The 18216-nt window shown below is 41.3% G+C and overlaps 1 protein-coding gene across 6 annotated transcripts in view; it reads left to right on the top strand.

The window, feature by feature from the left end:
• The window catches only part of nek1 (NIMA related kinase 1), a 157173-nt gene that overhangs the window by 62582 nt on the left and 76375 nt on the right, over window positions 1-18216 (top strand). For 3 of the 6 annotated variants that reach the window (XM_033018293.1, XM_033018292.1, XM_033018291.1), the window contains 3 exons: window positions 6525-6608; window positions 14505-14588; window positions 17258-17335. In XM_033018293.1, the coding sequence (XP_032874184.1) occupies window positions 6525-6608; window positions 14505-14588; window positions 17258-17335 (246 nt within the window). The remainder of the gene's footprint in view (window positions 1-6524; window positions 6609-14504; window positions 14589-17257; window positions 17336-18216) is intronic. The other 3 variants (XM_033018294.1, XM_033018296.1, XM_033018295.1) reach the window with 1 other exon arrangement.

The following is an 18216-nucleotide window of genomic DNA, read 5'->3' as shown; positions in this document are numbered from 1 at the left end:
TTCAGTTCATTTTTCAGTTCATCGTTCATTTTCGATATTGCTTCTATGATACTAGTCAAAAGCTGTGGCTGTGTTGTGGCTTTCCCCTGTTCCTTCCTTGGGGTGCCACCTTTCCTTCTTGTCTCCATCCTTTTCATGATTAAGGCGTGTAAAAGTGTTATCAATACTTTATGAAAAGTTAGACCGTGCCTTGAAGTCGTAATCACAAGTAACATTGAAAGAGTGGTAAGTGAAGGTTAAAAGTTAAGGGTGCAAACAAATTTGTAACCTTTACAGCATGCTGCCACTAGGAGAGTCTCTCTTTCTTCTTAATGATGTTCCAAAATGTTGATTTTGGTAAGCCTAAGGTTTGGCTGATGTCTCTAACAGTTTTATTCTTGTTTCTCAGTCTCATAATGGCTTCTTTGACTTTCACTGGCACAACTTTGGTACTCATGTTAATAAACAGCAATAAAAGTTTATCAACAGCAATGGAAAGACTAAAGGAAAGACTGGGTGCTGTGAGCTCTCTTATACCTACCTGCATTAAGGAGGCAATTAAACACACCTGAGCAATTACAAATACCTGTGAAGCCATGTGTCCCAAGCATTATGGTGCCCTGAAATGGGGGGACTATGTATAAACACAGCTTATAAACACATTAAACACATTTCTACATGGTGAAACCAAAATGTATAAAAATGGCCTTTAATGAAATCTGACAATGTGCACTTTAACTACCTTTGATTTTTTCTATTACAAATCCCAAATTGTGGAGTACAGAGGCAAATAAATAAATGATGGGTCTTTGTCCCAAACATTATGAAGGGCACAGTAGATACATAGACAATAGGTGCAGGAGTAGGCCTTTCGGCCCTTCAAGCCAGCGCCGCCATTCAATGTGATCATGGCTGACCATCCACAATCAGTACCCCGTTCCTGCCGTCTCCTCATATCCATTGATTCCGCTAGCCATAAAAGCTCTATCTAACTCTCTTTTGAATGCATCCAGTGAATCGGCCTCCACTGCCTTCTGAGGCAGAGAATTCCACAAATTCACAACTCTGCGTGAAAAAGTGTTTCCTCATCTCACTCCTAAATGGCCCACCCCTCATTCTTAATCTGTGGCCCTTGGTTCTGGACTCCTCCAACATCGGGAAAATGTTTCCTGCATCTAGCGTGGCCAATCCCTTAATAATTTTATATGTTTCTATAAGATGCCCTCTCATCCTTCTAAATTGCAGTGAATATCCTCTTCTGTATCTCTTCGCAATAACATTGATTTCCCCATTTCCGTGCATATTCCTACAGATAATCCCTTTTTTGGCTGCTTCTTCCTAGCAGAAAAAATGTTTTTTTCCTTTCTGCAGCATACTCTCAACCATACTATGCCGGTTGCATGAATATATTAGTTGCATAAGAATTGCTCAAAAAATCCATGACTATATTTCGCTCACTAGTATTTTAGGAATAAAACTTTTTAAAAACTGCCACACCAAATGACATCTCCATATTCTTTTCAAAATAACAATGTAATTCCATATTTTTAAACAACACTATCAATGTAAAATACAACAAAATTCAATCAAATTATACACACCAGCGTATGGAAATATCAAATCTTCAAAAGTTATAGCTGCTAATCAGCCCAAAACTGATTATACCTTATGTATAAAATTAATGTTATGTAGTAACGTCTTTTCACACTTACTTTGCATGTCAGTTGAAATAAAATTCTTTGTTTGAGCTTATCTTCATAAATAGAAATCCTATGTGATCTACGCCTAGACTTTCATTCATCGCCTAGCTTCATCAGTGTAACTATGAGAAGGCTGGGTGAGGCTACCACTTGAATTACAATGCCCTTTTTAATCAAATAATTTTATTTGCTGTGTTCTGGATATTTTAAAGGCATTTCATCAGGTTTAACAGAACTTCTGTGAGTTGATGGTGAAGATTACTGAGATTTAAGTTCACAGGCAACCCCCTCGTTACGGCCGTTTCACTTACAGAAATTTGCCCTTGCAGAATTCGCAAATTACTGCACAAACATTCGAGATGTGGAATGAAATTCAGACTCTCCAAATTTGTTTTTCAGCTTTTTGTTTCTAGACTGATGTGGAAATGATGCAGCTTTGCATTGTGAACATTTGCACTATTGTGAACTTCTGCAATGCAAACACTGCAACCACCCCCTTTACTCTTCCCCACCATTCTATATTAGCCACTTTGACCAGAACCCTGTTTTCAGTTATTTGTTTGCCTACCTTCTAATGTGCAAAAAAAAATTAAACGAGAGAGATGAAACAGTATTTCATTTTAAGCAAAGAAACAACTTCTTTTTTCAACAAGATTCAAGACATTTTTTTAATGTTTTGACTAATTTTCCTAGAAACATTTTCCTTTGGCTGTGCTTCATCATTCATTACTTTCTACTTAAACTTTAGCTGTGTAGGATTTAAAGCATTTTCAATTATAAATATTTAATGTCACTGTAACAGGAGCATCCTTCCTAATTTCCATCACACACTGAGTTAATCTCAAAGGGTTTGTCAGCAATGCAGAGTCCACTATTTCCATGATTTCAGTCACCACCTGTTTGCCATTAGGTACACAAAATCCTTCTAAAACTCCATCAGATGACCTTTCTTCTAACATGATAAGAGGCCATAGTTCTCGCCAAAATTTTTGCAGTGTTTCACTCTTCAACTATTTCTCCGTGTAAAACACATAAAAAATTGTTTCTTTGATAGAATATTTTGACTGAAAATCTTGTATTTTCCCTTTGTAATTTATCAGCCTTTTCATTAAATCAAGATGTTACAATGTTTTTATATATTGTATCTTGACCTAATCAATAGGCCGAACTAAACATTGGCAGGGAAAAAATTAACAAATGTTCCATTCACATGTTTTGTTTTCTGCAGAAAAATCTCCCATAAGCTTGACTATGTTTCTGTCCCATTTACAGCACTGATTTCAATTTGGCAACCCCAGGCTAACTGAGATTGTTTGATTAAATGGAACTGATTGGTTCAAAGGATTCGCCTATCTGAAATTGTCTGATTTAGATCATTCCACAGAGAAATATTTGAAATGTGACAGTGACTACAACAATTAGCTATCATACCTTTTGTATTTGTACACTTCATTTACTTTTGAAGAGATGAAGACACAAATTTAGCATCTTGTGAATTGCTGAGAGATTTTGTTGAATGATGTTCTCTCTCTTTGATTTGAGTTGAGGGAAATATCAAGTGCATGAGGCTTCATGTTGTCCAATTGACTTGAAAATATAAAGGGGTGGAAGATTGCAATCTTCACGTGGTCTGCCCTGTTTCGACTAATGCAATCAACTCGACATGCACAAACGGAAGATCAAATAGAACAAGTTGTCCAACAACTTTAGGCTGTGCACGCCACACGGAAGAAGAAGAAGAAGAAAATATGAAGCTTGTATTCCCTTTCTTTTTATCAATCAAAATTGTTTGCTCCGAGTTCTATGGTGGTGGAACGAGGAGCAATCGGACTTTGGATTGAGATTATACATACGACTGGCCAAATGACCATCATGTCAGGAACCAACTTGGATGAAGATTGCTGCCTGGAAGTCCCACACATCATAGATTTGACTGGGCCCCTCAACAAAGCAAATTAGGACACTTGGTTTCTATGGCAAATAGAAATTGACTAGTATTTGGACTACAAATTAAACATTTTATTTTGCTGCCAGAGAAATAGCTATTATCTTAAATCAGTATTCCCAGCTCTAGGCGGCTCTGCAATATGAAATGCAATCTACTTCTTTGGCTACTATTTTTGATGCATTCTTTGGTTAAAACTCTGTACATAATGGAGTTATACCTGTGGCAGTTATTGCAGATTGTCATCACCTTTTGGCATTGGAACAGCTTAATAACAATATTGATGATATTACAAAGCTTTTGTTACAGTCGGAAACTATGTTCATATATGCTAACTGGTTATTAATTGAGAGGAAGAGATCACTATTTTTGGATTAAAAGTTTTGACAGAATTTTGGAAGGAAATAAAATAGGATTTTCAGATCATATAATTAAACACTGAGTGACAACATGGGCTATGTACTATGGGAAAGGCATTTGGTGCTGACCAACCTATTGTTTTCATTATGTTTCTGAGGTCCTGTTTTGAAGTGTTCAGCTAAGTGAATCTAAATCCAAACACCATGTTCATGTTGTCCAGTTGACTTGAAAATGTAAAGCTTGTATTCCCTTTCTTTATCAATCGGAATTGTTTGCTCCTCTAAGTTTTTCCAAAATCTCAAGGCTGTGATGGAATTTTATTATTGTAACAAAAATATATATTTTTGTTTTGAACATTTAGCCCATGTAGTCAATTCAGGAACCCACTATTTTTCTCTTTGCACAACTAATATTCTTGTCCTCTTAAGTCTAAATGATGTCTCTCAGTAAGACCGATAGGCCCATTGAATGTTTCCTGCTGGTTTCTCTGCCCATGTCCAAAGTTACACCGCCTTGTGTGTACATCTTTCCTGTGCTTTAAAGCCTCAATAAGCAAATCACAATCTTTCTTTTTAACTTTTTCTCCCTTGTTTTCAAATCCATCCATACCCTTACCCACCAATATCCACCAACTTTAAACATTGTAAGATGTCTCTGACTTAGAGGGTCTCACCTCGTGGTGATCCTCAGGTTTTGCTCTGCTAATATTAAATTTGCTGACACCAATCAACCCTTTCCCAGCTTTGAGATTTCTCCCTAATTTCAATTAAAATCCCTGCATTTCTTAACTCCTTTTAACTTGTAAGATGAAACCAATTTCATAATACTAGCTTTGAATCCTTCCTTGTGACTCTGTCAAATTTTGTTTGACTTCACTACCAGTGAGAAATGTGGATGGGGTAAGAATTACTCATTAAATGAACAACCATATTGTTCACATTATATCTATTGATAAATAAAATAAAACCAGGAAATAGGGGTTTGCACATCTTCCTACACAGTACATTAGCTAATACTGTCCTCCTCTGCTAAATCTCAGTATTCTATTGAGAAAGGTAGACACAAAATGCTGGAGTAACTCAGCGGGACAGGCAGCATCTCTGGAGAGAAGGGTGACGTTTCGGGTCGAGACCAGAGAAAGATGTCCAGCAACTAAAAATGTTTATCATTTAAATCGTTATTTTTCCCCCACTATTCAATGATACTTTATTCAAGTAAAGTGTTTCTTGATTAGATAGAGATAGATAGATAGATAGATATAATTTATTGCCACACAACGTGGGTTGGTGGAAATTTGGGTTGTCAGCAGCAGTACAATAATAAAGAACACACAATAAAACTGTAACACAAACATCCACCACAGCATTCATCACTGTGGTGGAAGGCACAAACATTTGGCCAGTCCTCCTCCATTTCCCCCCCCGTGTACAGGACCAGAGTCCAGAGTCAGTCCAGGATCGGCTCTTCCTCACCGAAGACTTTAGATTGTTGTAGGCTGCAGGCCGGCGGTCGAGATTTAAAGTCTCCGCCGCAGCCAGAAGCACCGTAGACTGCAGGGCCGGCGGTCGAAGCTCCCCTCCAGGGGTGATGGTAAGTCCATGCCGGCCCCGCGGTAGAAGTTGGCCGCGGGCCGGCAGTGATGGCTTCTTCCCCCGGGTCCCCCACGAGGGATGCCGGGCTGTAGACGCCGCGCCAGCTGGAGCTGTGCAGACCGCGGCTTCAGGCTGCGACTTCAGGCTGCCGGCTGCCCCGGGCCAGCGAAACGGAGCGCTCCCCTCCAGCGAGCCCCAGCGAGGGTCGCCCGCTCCACGCCGAGAGTCCACGCTGCGCCCGCCGCTGAAGCCCTGGGCGTGTCTCCGGGAAAGGCCGCGTCGATCCTTGATGTTAGGCCACGGGGGTGACGACCTGGAAAAAGTCGCCTCTCCATGGAGGAGGCGACCGAAGCGGTTTCCCCCTTACCCCCCCACACCACCCCCCACACAAAACACACCGAGAAACACAAAATACACACTTTAAAGCATACTAAAAAATAAAAAAAAGCTGGAAAAACTGACGCGCTGCTGACATGGCTGCACACAGAGGAGCGCCCCCTACAGATTAGCACGGGTATCAGAGGTTATGGGTAGAAGGCAGGAGAATGGGGTTAGGAGGGAGACATAGATCAGCCATAATTAAGTAGTCTTGATGGGCCGAATGGCCTAATTCTACTATCACATGATCATAATCTTTTGAAGTATCATTGATTTTAAATTAAATTGATTTTAATGATAAACTAAATTCATTATTCTAAGATAACCATGGTAATTCTAATCTAGGATATAACAAGTGTTTCTGATTATATCTCAATCAGACTAAATATTAATTTGGTTTTGAAAAAAAATCTTAGTTTTATATTCTTTAAAGGAGTATTTCATACTGTAACTATTTATCGCTAACTTGGATTTCAAATATTATATGATCGCATAGTATTGATATTTGTTTAGGCACTTTTTAAGGAAGCGGGGCTTATCTAAAAATGTAACCCCTTGAATGGTAAACAGGGGATCCTGCAAAACCTGGCAGCTATCTATGGAGGCAGGTCCATTTCAACAGGAAGAGGAAAATCCAGAACAAAGGAGGAAGAGGTAGGAGGTCTGCATGTTTCTCACCTTCATAAAACCAGTGGCAATGTTCTGTCAGCATGTACTCTGAAGGTTGCACGTTCAGTTCAAGCAGTAGAAGTGACACTCTACTTTATTGTCTTCTAGCATTTAAATTATTTAATTTAATCTCTGGGGTGCTTCACAGTGTGAATGGGTTTTATCTAGTAATTGTGCGGGAATGCGCAAGGATCTCTTGCATGTTGGTATGAATCTGCTGTTTGATTAGGACAAATATTGTTTATTCTAAGTCGTGATGCTGATAATCTTAATTAAGTTTATTATTGTCACATGTACCAAGGTACAGTGAAAATCATTTTGTTTGCGTGCTGTCCAGTCAAAGAAAGAAAATACTATATGTGAATAGTTTGATTATCAATGAAAATCTGGATGAACTGCATAAATATGCGTGGATGCAGCGATGAGTCACTGTTGCACTGCAGCCATTACACTCTTTAGACTTTTAGAGATACAGCACGTAAAGAGGCCCTTCGCCCACCGAGTCTGCCGTATCAAAATACTCCTTGTATCAAAATAAATACACTAAATAAATAGCCTCATGTGCTCCCAGAGTGAGAAATTCAATAGTTTTGGCATTCATGCTAGGCTTTTACATTTTGTTTTCTGATCGCAACTAGTTGCAGTTGCCAATATAAATGCAGAGATTGTGACATCTGGAGGCGAGAGTGACACCATTGACTTGAAATTGCCGCTACAGGTATTACTTTGAACAAAAATTTCAATGGATCAATTCAGCCAGATATGTTAATCTTTTTGTTTTAATTCATGCTAATGCTACTTGAGAGGGTTTAAACTAGTCACAGTGGGACGAAAATCTAAGCAGGTCAGTGGGCGGAGTGATTTATGAGAAGGAAGGTTATGGGCCTGTCCCACTTAGGCGATTTTTCACGCGACTGTCAAACTGGAGAACACACACATAACACACACACACACACACACACACACACACACACACACACACACACACACACACACACACACACACACACACACACACACACCCCCCCCCCCCCCCCCCCCGCTTCCTTCACCAGCCCGTTATGCAGGCGGGGGACAGGGCAAGCGGGGGAGCGCTGTCTGAGTGAAATTCACACGGTATAAAACCAATGTGATACAGACACACACCACGATGAACAGGAAGGTTGGCGCTGTAATTAAGATGGCAAAAGCACAGTGTACAGTAGGTCCTTTAAGAGAGGAGTGAGAAGGGGGAGAGAAGGAGGGAGAAGGAGTGGAGGCAACTTTTAAGAAGCCAGAGATACACGGCTGTGAAGCTCGGCGGACATTTAACATTACCAGTCAGTAATCCTTGTTTTTGAAAACTACTGCTTACATTTTTTTCCCCCAATGAGCCAATGAAATTCACCGGTCAGCACCGGCTACAACCTACGAGAACTTTCGACCTCCTGGCAACCCACTAGGACCTCCTGTCAACCCACCTACGGCACAAGAATTCTCGCTACTCTCCATGGCGGCTTCATTCTGGTTGCAGCTAATTTTTCAAAATGTGGAAAATTTGCAGCGACTATAATGAGGCCACGACTAGTTCCCAGAATGTGGGAACTCCTTACAACCGTGAAGGCGACTCCCCGGCAACCACCCGCGAACATATGGCGACCATGTGGCGACTGCATAGTCTCCTGCAGTCGCCTAAAAAGTCACCTACGTGGGACAGGCTCATTAGTAAAAAAAGATAAGGCCAGGATAATCACAACAGCACGAATGAAGGTCGTGAATGTATTTATTCCGATGCCAGGAGTATAATTGGTTATGCAGAGGATCTTGGAACCTGGACTAGTACTGTAGTCATTACAAAAACTTGGTCGAGAGAAAGGCAGGACTGGCAGCTCAATTTTCCAGGAAATAGATGTTTCAAATATGACTGAGATGTTGTAAAAAAAAGTAGGGGATTTACTGACCAGAGACAGTGTAATGGCTGCTCAAAGAGGTGATTATTGTGGAGGATTATTCATCGCCATCTGGAATAAGACAACAGCAGTCGCTATGATGGGGTTATACTATATGTAGGCATTTCATTGAAAGATGTGAAAATAACATGTTAGGGAAGAGGTAGTCCCTTTTGCCCACATTTGACTCCAATCCTTTTCAACCTTTCCTATCCATAAATGACTTCTAAATGTTATTATACCTGCCCCAACCATTTCCACTAGCAGCTCATTCCATATACTTTCCACCCTCAATGTGGAAAAAGTAGTCTTTCAGATTCCTATTCAATCTTTCCTGTCATACCCTAAACTTATGCCCTCTAGTTCTTGATTTCGCTAAACCTGGAAAAAAAGACTATGTGCGATTGCACTCTATTTATACCCCTCAGTGTGTTATTCACTGCAAGAAGATCACCCCTCGGTTACCAATGCTCCTAGGAATGAAGTCCCAGCAGCCCAACCTCTCCCCTTCACTCAGTCCCTCGACTACCAGCAAGATTCTTGCAAATCATTTCTGCCCTCTTTCCAGCTTAATGGCATCTTTCCTATATAGCAGAGTGACCAAAACTGAACACCATACTTAAGGTGTGGCCTCTTGTAAATTGGAAGGTGAAAATAGATACCATTGCAATGTTTAAGTGGCCTTTGGACAGATACATGAACAAGTAAGGAATAGAGGGAAATGAACCTATACAATGAACTGGGATTAGTTTGGATTGGCATCATTGTGAGCAGGGGCGGAAAACCCGGGGGGGGGGGGCCAGAGGGGACACGTCCCACCCCCATGTTTTGAGAGGTGGGGGACATCCCCCCCAAGTTTTAATATCTCCGCTTTCCGCGAGGCAGTGGGTGTGGGACTGATGATCGAGGACGCGGTGATTGGAGGAGGGAGACGTGGCACAGACCTGCGCCTCATCTGCAGGCAGGATCGATCCCGGCCGGCTCTCCGGCACTGTCCCGAGTGCCCCCCCCACGGGTGGCCAGAGCAGACAGACATGAGCTGTAACCCCAGGCCCACAGCCAGCGCAGTGAAACAGCATTAAACCCAGCTCAATTCTGCCTGTCCCGCCAGGTTAACCTGCCTGGGCTAGCGGGAAATATGGCCAGCGTGGAGAAGCAGCGCTGGTATCCCGTCAGTTCAGACAGGGCTGTAGTTAACCCGGTGAGACAGGCAGAGTTATGCTGCATTTGGCGCTCGATTGAGCCTCCGAACTCCGAAGCCTCGCGCGCGCGTGTGTGTGTGTGTGAGTGTGCGCGTGCACGCGTGGCCGCCAAATAATTGTGTCCCCCGTCCCCTCCATGTTTTGATAGCGAGTTCCGCTCTTGATTGTGAGCACAGACATGGTTGGCTGAAGAGCCTGTTCCTGCGCCGTATTGTTTTATGTTCTGTTCTACGTAAAAGCTTACCTGAGCTGAATCCTTGAACAATAAGTTGTTTATTTAAATAAACAACCAATCGCAGTTGAAACAAGCAGAGCAACAAAGATCCAATTTAAGTTTCTGAGCTGAGTTTTCTGATCACTGGCTGTGTTAACAGAATTCAGCCTCTGTATCATTGTATTAGAGATTATAAATGTGAGCAGCGCCTCACATTGGTATTATATAACATCTGATGGACATGCATGTTTGGATTAACTTTAATGTCCCTGATGGAGGTTAGCCTTTCTCCAATAAGGCATGTCCAATGCCATTTGTGAACTACCAGTTAATGCCTGGGGCACATGAATTATATCTCTACAATGAGTTAGTGCTTCCATCGGGGGTGGGGGGAAGACACAAAGTGCTGGAGTAACTCAGCGGGTCAGGTAGCATGTAGAAACACAGAACTGTAGATGCTGGTTTATACCAAAGATCGGGTAGATGCACAGAGTATTTTACCCAGAGTAGGGGAATCGAGGACCAGAGGACATGGGTTCAAGGAGAAGGAGAAAAGATTTAATAGGAATCCACGGGGTAACTTTTTCATACAGAGGATGGTGTGTGCATGGAACAAGCTGCCAGAGGACGTAGTTGAGGCTGGGACTATCCCATCGTTTAAGAAACAGTTGGACAGGTACATGGATAGGACAGGTTTGGAGGGTTATGGACCAAGCGCAGGCAAGTGGGACTAGGGTAGCTGGGACATTGTTGGCGGTGTGAACAAGTTGGGCTGAAGGGCCTGTTTCCACACTGTATCACTCTATAGACACAAAGTGCTGGAGTAACACAGCGGATCAGGCAGCAACACTGAATAGAGGGTATGTCAGGGCTCTTTCTCAGACCAGAAACATCACCTATCCATGTTCTCCAGAGATTCTTCCTTGCCAACTGAGTTATTCCAGCACTTTGTGCATCTTTTTGTAAGCCAGCATCTACAGTTCCTTGTGTCTCCCATGGGGAGGTGAGAAAGAGCTGTAAATGCTAAACAATTTGTAACTTATAATACCGATCAATAAGACTAAGGAGGAAACTTTTTAAATATAAAATGTACTCTTTCATTTGGATGATGTAATTTTATGTTCCAAGTATGCATACTATGTAACCAGAATATAGTAAGATGTTGGCTTTGGCTAAGAAGTTGTACGCATGCCAGCCATGGCTTGTAAGTAGCAGTTTTGTAGAAAATGAAGTTCAAGCCCACATGAAGAGATTGAAATCGATTCTGACAGTCTCATGATAATACTGGGACTCTGCTCACATGTTCAGGTGAGTCGGAAAACTGAGTTCTTGTCAGCACCCTCTGAAGCTTGAAGGTGACCCCATGCCACTAGTTTAAAGACTTGCCCCAATTCTCCATTAACGCCATTAAAAACAAATTTAATTGATAAAGTTAACTTTATCTTTTTCAAACTTAACTCTGTAGAATTGAAATTGTGAATTGGATACCAAACCATTGTTTATCACACGGATGTCTTCATGTTGTAAAAAAAAGATACTTTGTAAATACTAGCTATATTTTTGTATTCTTAAAAAAGAAGAGTGAGCATAATGCTCATAATTTATTCTCTCCCTCTCAATTCAGTAAACAATTCAGTTAATAAATGCCAATCAAATCTGTATTTGTTAAATCAATCAAAGTTCAATCACATAAGGGAGTCCTAAAGGATCTATTCTGATGTAATTTTTGGATACCAAACAAGGAAGGTGATTACATTGAAGTTCGACCATTATCATTCTGCACACAGGATATTAATGTACAGGACAGCCAGACTGCGAGCCAGGATATAGCAGTCCTTACATTTTTGATTCCCATGGATGTGATGGAATGAATGGTCTCTTTGATGGACCATATGATGAGTTATTACAATCCTTTGATTACATCGCTAAGGTAGTGAGCAGAGAAAATGTTGGGTAAATACAATGACCATGAGATTAAAAAATCAATGCAAATATGTTCAATTTAGCATATTTGTTCAAGACTGAATTGTAGTTATTCATTCCAAATTGATCATGTATACAAGATAGTAAAAGACGGTTTCATTGTACAGCAGCTAGACTGAGGTGCCAATAATCGGTGTTAGCAGAGTGGATCATGAGCTTCAGTGATGTGGAGATTAGTTTTTATTCTCAGTGTTGAGACTGTTACAAAAGAGAGAATTGCTTTTGCCGTGTACATGGCAAAATTGTATTATTTGTTGGGACCCGGCATGGGGGTGGGGGTTTGATGAGTACTTTTTGTAACTTTGCCAGCGCCTTTGTGGTGACTCTTTTGCGTACTTTGTATACAAAAACAATAATAATAATAATAATAATAAATTTTATTTATGGGCGCCTTTCAAGAGTCTCAAGGACACCTAAGTCCTAAGTCTCAAGGACACCTAATGAATTTCATGTACCCAGGTACAAGTGACAATAAAGTATCATTATCAATTTTGGAGTTACTTGCAATGCTAGCAATTATTGGCTATCCGTAAATGCCTTTGAGGTTGTATTGATGAGCCAGCTTCCTGATTTTCCATTTTATGCAGATCTTCCCATAGTACTATTGGGAAGAGAGTTCTTCATTGTTGTTTCCAAATCAAGATAGTCTCTCTACTTAAAAGAGAATTTCCAGTTGATGATTATTTAATGCCCTACTGCCATTTCTTTGTTGTCGGTGGAATAGCAATGGATTGTAACTTTCTTTGTAGGCCAAGTAGTGTAGGAGTAACTGCCTGTAGTCTACAAAAGGTCTGCCTCTTGCAGCCCATTTTCTCCAACCTCACCCACTGGACTCCAAAATCACGGATCTCCAAATTCCAACCAACTCCTTATCACACAAGGGAACCTTCCTCCTTTCTCTTCCTACTGACCACTTGACCCTCATCACATTGCTTGGGAACATTCCTGAGGTGATTCCTCTTGAGAGCCTGTCATTGACTAGCTGCGAGCTGAGATGAAAGACAAAATCACAAGTACAGTACCGGTACGTCCATGTAGATTGGCAATTTCAACCTCGTCGCCAACCCTGTCTCATCCCAACCCCACTCTATAGACCCCTGATTGTTTCAGCCTATGGTCTAACTGTTATGGAATGCCATTGCTTTCAAGTACCTCCTCAAGTCAAATCATCTTGAAAATATGGCACAGGTCCTTGTGCAGTCCGAATGCTGGGACTCCCTGTCCAACAGCATTGTGGGAGTTGCTTCACCACAAGGACTGCAGCTGTTCAAGAAGTTGGTTTATCAGATTTCTCAAGAGCAATTGGATATGGGCAATAAATGGCCATAAATGTGGAGCGTGTTGGTATGCAGCATTATTGTTAGAGAATTAGTGGAGGTGTTCTGAAGGAATGCAGATATCTACTTAGGATGCAAGGGTGTGGAGGACATTAGAAAGATGGAACTTGAATTTCTGTATAGATCGTGTGCTGGAGCCAATCGATATGTAATCATGAAACTTGGATGACAAAGATAAAGTAGACTTGAGTTCCACTGGGGAGCAAATCATCTGTTTGCTTATTTTCATTTTTTACCAGCCTTTTGTGCTTTATCATTGGTGTTTGTTTGTGTTTCTGCCAATTCGTGCAATTATTTATTTTTAAATTCAAAATTGTATAATGCATCCTTTCCTTTGCTTTGGTGTATTATGATCGTGTTGCTCACTATTTCGAATCTTTTGTTTTGCCTGATCTTCAGCATGCCTGTGTTTGTCAGCATTTGTGAATTTGTATATGGTGATGTGTGAAGAATACAAACATTAAAAAAATATTGGGTTTTCTTTATTTAAAATGTTATCCAAGTATATATATATGAAAGCAAATAACGTTGTAGACTCTGTCTTTGAAGGCCATTTTGAAGAACTTCAAGCACCAGTTTTTCTCTGTAGATCAATTTGCCCTTGATTAAAACTTAAGTATGCACATTTAACCATGCTTTGTTTTACAAACCAATACCCGGAGTATACATTCTGGTTTACTGGGAAATTATCCAAATATTGGTTTTGATTTTTGATGTTGCATGATGCAGAATTAATTGCGTAGGAGGACTTATGCTTGTTCAGAATTGAATACAAAAACTATAGCCCTTTAACATTTGGAGATTAAATTCCTTCTCTTTTACGCAAGGGGGGCGGGGGGGGGGGGGGGGGGGGGGGGGGAGGTGAAACATATTTCTGCCATTTATTTGAAGCACAGGTAATTTTATTTTTGGATATAGGAATAGAGCGAAGAGCCTTTGGGAATTGAAGTAGGACCTATTCACCTCAAAATAACATGAGAATGTGGTGAGCCCATATGCTGGCAAAAGAGATTTAAAACACAAAACCTAAACAAGTACGTAAGAAGTGACTTCATAGAAACTTAACATTAAGCCCAATCTTCTAAGGTATTATCAATTTTAGAAGAATTTTTTTTAAATTTTAGTTTGAAACGTAGGTAAGTAATCAGGATGCAGAATAACGTGTTCGCAGAGACCTGTCAACTTCAACCTGGTTTAATACGTATTTATTTCTTTAGGAATATTTGGGGAGGCTCCGACAAATAAGACTTCAGAACTTCAATGAAAGGCAGGAAATTAAAGCGAAACTTAGAGGAGAAAAGGTAAGCCTTAAGTTCCTCTTTATTGTAAAGAAAGATGTGTACAAGAAAATAGCAGGAGTCGTCCTTCTGACCTGACATTCAGAATGATCATGACTGATCTATGCTGACCCTGACTTCTCTTAGCTAGTTCCCTATAACCCTCAGTTCCACTGTCTTTCAAATATTTAGCCATCTATATTTAAATATATCTCACGATCTGGCCTGCACCCTCCTCAGGGGTGAGGCATTCCAGGTGAGGACTTCCAGGTATTCACCACCCTCTAAGAGAAGACATTTCTGTGCAGCTCTATTTCAAACGGTCCCTTATTTGATTTGGTAGCTTTGTCCCCTTGTTCATGACTCATTCTCCTCCTCCCCCCCATCCCCTCCCCCAGGAAAACATCTCAACACGTTCCCTGTCAAGCTCCATCAAGATCTTGTAAGTTTGAAAATTGTCACCCGTCATCCTTCTAAACTCTAAGAGACTGTTTAGTCTCCCTCTCATCCCTTGGATTCCCCTTTTGAACTGTTTTCAATAATACTACATCCTTTTATAGATAAGGGGTCAAAAATTGTGCAACGTGTTCCAGGTGTGCCTTGGCAATGCCCTGTACAAGTACATGTACAACCACGCCGGGTCCCCATTGTCTTCCCCTCCACCCTCACGCTCATCAACCGCGAGGCCCCACTGCCGCCGAGGACTTCGCTGCCGTTGTTGAGGCCCCTGTTGCCGCCGCCGAGTCTCCCGCTGCCGCCGCCACCGCTGAGGCTCCTTCAGCCCAGACAGGCCTCGCCAACCGGCTTCAGCGCAGCCCCTTGGGAGGCCTGTGGGGCGAGTCGGGCCAACTGGGGTGCGTTCCAGTCTTTGGTCGTCAGCGGCGCAGTTGTTCCGCGGGTGGAGCTCGCCCGTGCGGCTCCCCGGGACACTCTCGCCGATACTTGTTTGTCTTTCCTGCTTGCTTCTTGTGATTCATGCACTGGAACAGCTAAATCCCTCTTTTAGACAATAATCTGCCTTTTGATTCCTCTAACTGAAATTCACGACCTCGCACTTCCAACAATGAACTCCATTTGCCAAGTTTTGGTCCAATCACTCAATCTATCTTTATCCTACTACAAAATCATAATATTTCATTTCAATGCCCTTCCATCTCTTTTTGTATCATCAGTAAACTTGTCATCCTTTCTCCAGATCATCAATGTAAATGTTAAAACAACAAGGGACAAGAACCAATCCTCAAAGGATTCAACTGTTTGCATCCCTCCAGCCTGAAAAGGACCTTTAACATTTTTTTTTTGAGATTCAGCACTAAAGCAGGCCCTTCGGCCCACCTCGTCCACGCCGACCAGCAATTATCAAGTTCACTAACACTATCCTACATTCTAGAGACAATTTATAATTTTACCGAAGCCAATTAATATATACCTGTACGTCTTTTGGAGTGTGGGAGGAAACCGGAGCACCCGGAAAAAATCCTGTGGTCACAGGGAGAATGTACAAACTCCATACAGACAGAATCCATGGTCAGGGGTGAACCCGGGTCTCTGGTGCTGGAAGGCAGCGGCTCTGCTGCTACGCTACTGTGCCACCCTATTCCAACTGTTTTCTATATCACAGCCAGTTTTCACACCATGCTAACATACTTCTCCAATACCTTGATCGCTTAATGTATGTATCTTGTCAAATACCTCCTTAAAATCTTTCTTCAACCCTCCCTGCCCAAGCTCAAAGAATTTGAACAAGATTATCAAAAATGATTTATCTTTCATAAAACCATGTTGACATGGTTTGATTATATTCTGCTTTCCTAAATGATTAGTTATTTTCTCTTTAATTATTTACGAAAGCATCTCTCCAGCAATAGATTTTGAATCATCAGACCGATTAGTTCCCTGCCTTCTGTCTTCCCTTTTTAAGCAAGGGAGACACATTGGTTATTTTCCAATGTTCTCCCAGAATTTAGTGATTTTTGAAAAATGTCAACCAATTGATCTGTAATCTCTGCAGTCACTTCTTTTAAAACCCATGTGGCAGACACTTGGTTCCCTGCAATTTATCCCATATTAGCCCCTTGCATTTCTCTAATAATGTAGGGCATGTGATTTGGGGTTTTTACAAGTTCCTCCTATTTAAATCAGCAATCAGATAGCGGTTAGAAATCAACTTCCTATTTGAAATTTCTTCGGGATAGTTGTAGTATCCTCCATGCTGACGATTGGTGGCATGGCAGCACAGTGGTGCAACGGTAGAGTTGGCGCCAGAGACCCGGGTTCGATCCTGACTACGGATGCTGCCTGTACGAAGTTTGTACGTTCTCCCTGTGACTGCATGGGTTTTCTCCGGTTTCCTCCCAGATCTCCAAAGACGTGCAGGCTTGTAGGTTAGTCAGCTTTGGTAAAGAATGAAAGTTGTCTCTGGTGTGTAGGATAGTGCTCGTATACGGGGATCGCTGGTCGGCGCGGACTCAGTGGGCTGAAGGGCCTGATTTCGTGCTATGTCTATAAACTAACCTAAAGACCAATGTAATTGAGACAAAAAATGTATGTTATGGAGGTGTGTACAATTAAAGACTATATACACAATTGGCAGGAATGAGGGCATGTGTTCAAGGACAGTAAATGTACTGTAAGCACAGGAATATTTTGAAATCTATTATAGTGTCAAGAATTTGCTCATTTGTGTAATTTAGTGTGACAGTGATGGTTCTGATGGACAGGAATCCAGTGATGAGGCTGAATTCAAACGCAAGAAAATTGAAGCACTTAAGGTAAGATGTGCCAACTACCTTGCAGTTGTAAGTCTGAGCCTCTTTGGACAACCATTAAAATGATTTTGAGTCTGAATAATTTGTCTCTGAGAAGGGTACTGATCCAAAACGTCACCTATCCATGCTTTCTAGGGATGCTGCCTAACCCACGGAATCACTCCATCACTTTGCATGTTTGTTTTGTAAACCAGCTTCTGCAGTTCCTTGATTCTACAATACAATAATTTTAATTGACTGAGAAAAAACATCCAGTATTTACTTTGTTGCAAATGTACTCCCAAAAGCAACAAATCTCATAGATTAAAACAATGTCGGCATCTGGCACTGAATTGTCCTGATTTGCATTTATTTTTAATTGTTTATCGGTTCTCCCCTGACCCAGTCAGTGGTGTTTGTTGATGTTTCGTGGTGTTTCTATTAAAATCCCAACATTTTTTTTGGAAGAAATTCCCAGTCCTTTACCATCACATCTACTGAGAAAATAGGAACAGGATCTGGCCACCAGACCCCTCAAGCATGCCCTGCCATTGATGATGATCATCCTTGATCAATGCTGACCTCTTCTATGCTAGATCCCCATAATCCTCAATTTGTCAAATATTTATCTATTTCCACTTTAGATGTATTTAATGATCTGGCCACCACCACCCTCGTGTATAGAGTATTTCAGGCAGTCAATGTCCTTGTGAAATATCCTCTTGAACAAATATCCTCTTTTTAGTTTAAACTAAACTACAGATACAGGGATGCTGCCTGACCCACTGAGTTACTCCATCACTTTGCAGCGCGGAAACAAGCCTTTCTGCCCCACTGTGTCCGCAGTGACCAGCAATCCCCGTGCACTAAATCTATCCTACACACACTAGGGACAATTTAATTAT

This window comes from Amblyraja radiata, chromosome 3 (assembly GCF_010909765.2).
Source record: "Amblyraja radiata isolate CabotCenter1 chromosome 3, sAmbRad1.1.pri, whole genome shotgun sequence".
NCBI lineage: Eukaryota > Metazoa > Chordata > Chondrichthyes > Rajiformes > Rajidae > Amblyraja > Amblyraja radiata.
The sequence above is the reverse complement of the archived record's forward strand: the minus strand, read 5'-3'. Positions and strand labels throughout refer to the sequence as shown.